At 38.2% G+C, this 1,768-nt stretch overlaps 1 protein-coding gene across 1 annotated transcript; it reads right to left on the bottom strand.

The window, feature by feature from the left end:
• Nucleotides 1–6: 6 nt before the first annotated feature.
• Nucleotides 7–1,762, bottom strand: LOC106103431 (transcription elongation regulator 1-like; the record flags this gene model as incomplete). The annotated part of the gene is made up of 3 exons (XM_013283208.1): nt 1,691–1,762; nt 849–1,002; nt 7–75 (listed from the first exon to the last, which is right to left on the bottom strand). Coding segments are annotated over exons 1-3 (280 nt in total), but the record flags the coding sequence as incomplete, so codon positions are not given.
• Nucleotides 1,763–1,768: the final 6 nt, after the last annotated feature.

Consider the following 1,768-nt stretch of genomic DNA (forward strand, 5'->3'; position numbering starts at 1 on the left):
GACCACCCATCGGTCCACCCATTGGACCACCCATCATACCCTGAGGTCCATTCATACCGGGCGGCATCTGCGGCACTGAAACACACAAAAACATTAAGGGTCTATTCCACCCCTTTCTGATAGAGGCTCAGATAGCTTATCTGTCTGATGAGGAAACAAAATCACTTTTTTTACATGTTGGATTGTTATCAGACAATTTACAATTTGGTGGGATATGCCCTGATGTGTAATGTACTAACTTTTTCTCGCGATTTCGACCGCGTGAAATTAAAAATACTAAAAAATGTAGCCTAGTTACTAACTGAAAACATAGCTTTTTAATGGTGTAATTTTTAAAATCGCCCCAGTAGTTTTTAAGTTATGTCAATACATACATACATAAAAATCCAAATCTTTTCTCTTTTAATATGTAGTTATAGATTGAATAACTAATTTTTTTTCAAAAATGCAAAGAAGTAAGGTTGCCATGGTTACTTAAATTCTCCTTTAATGGCAAAGCTTTTGATGACACTTGAATTTAGACACTTGCCTTATCTGGCAGTGAAATCATTAAGCTATCTGAGGCTCTATCAGCCAGTGGTGGGACAGGCCCTCAGTCGGTTTATTTAAATTCTTTTGTCAGTTTTGTGGTAATAAATACATATTATATTATGGTTGATACTAGTCAATATTAATATTATAAAGAGGAAATATTTGCATTTAAATATATTGAAATAACTCAAAAACTACTGGGCCAAATCAAAAATTCCTTACACCATTAGAAAGGTAATTTATCTATGAGTAACATATATATTTTTAATTACATGAGGAAGGAACAGCTAGTATATAATAATATTAGTAATTCCTACCTGCGGAAGACATTGCCTCCATCTCCGCTTGAGTGATAACTTTACAAGTGGGACTCTCCATCGGCCTCGTCCACGTCGTGTCTCGCGTCCTCGAGTGGTAGTAGTACAACTTGCCTTCCTCCGACTTTGTTTCCACCCATAACTCTGGAGCAGGCTACAAAAACAACTTATAATCAAAAACCTATTGTCTTTTTTTTATAGTATAAGGTGGCAAATGAGCAAGCGGCCACCTGAATCCACCGAAATGGAAAGCGACCGCTGTCCATAAACATCCGCAATTGCAAATGTGTTGCCTACTCTTAATTGAAGGAGTAGGAGACGCACATAAAAGGGGACATTTTCCCTTCCTATTCGTCTCGTCCACCGTCAAATCCAATTTTCCTTCCCATCCTTTCCACTTAAGAAAAGGATGGAAAGGGAAAGGGACTAAAATTAGGACTGGCTCAACACTCATCAGACGAAACGCGGAATTGCTCCCACTTCACACCTGTTTTCTGTGTAGTCGTGGTATTACACCGGGCGAGTCGACCCAAACATGACACCGTTTAAGCTTTATATTTTCACACTTTTAAATTTAGGGGGTGAATATTTTGAAAAACCCATCATATGGCAAAGGGCCCATAAACTACAAGCTGACATTGAGGAAGCAAGGTTGCCATGGTAATGATAATTGTTATCCAACATCAAAGGCCTTCATTGTTATTTGAATTTTGACATTGTGAATTTCACAAATGTAAACAATAAAATAAAGCTTTTATAATTTCATACAGATGAATCTGCAGGAAAAAGGCTAGTCTGTGATAAGATATGAGATAGTAAGATTTCATTATGTTCAAACTCACCATATTTGGTGGAGGCATTCCCGGAGGTCCGGCAAACGGAGGGGGTTGTCCCATCATATTAGGCGGAGGTCCCATTGG

Source organism: Papilio polytes, unplaced genomic scaffold (genome assembly GCF_000836215.1).
Source record: "Papilio polytes unplaced genomic scaffold, Ppol_1.0 DF823811.1, whole genome shotgun sequence".
Lineage (NCBI taxonomy): Eukaryota > Metazoa > Arthropoda > Insecta > Lepidoptera > Papilionidae > Papilio > Papilio polytes.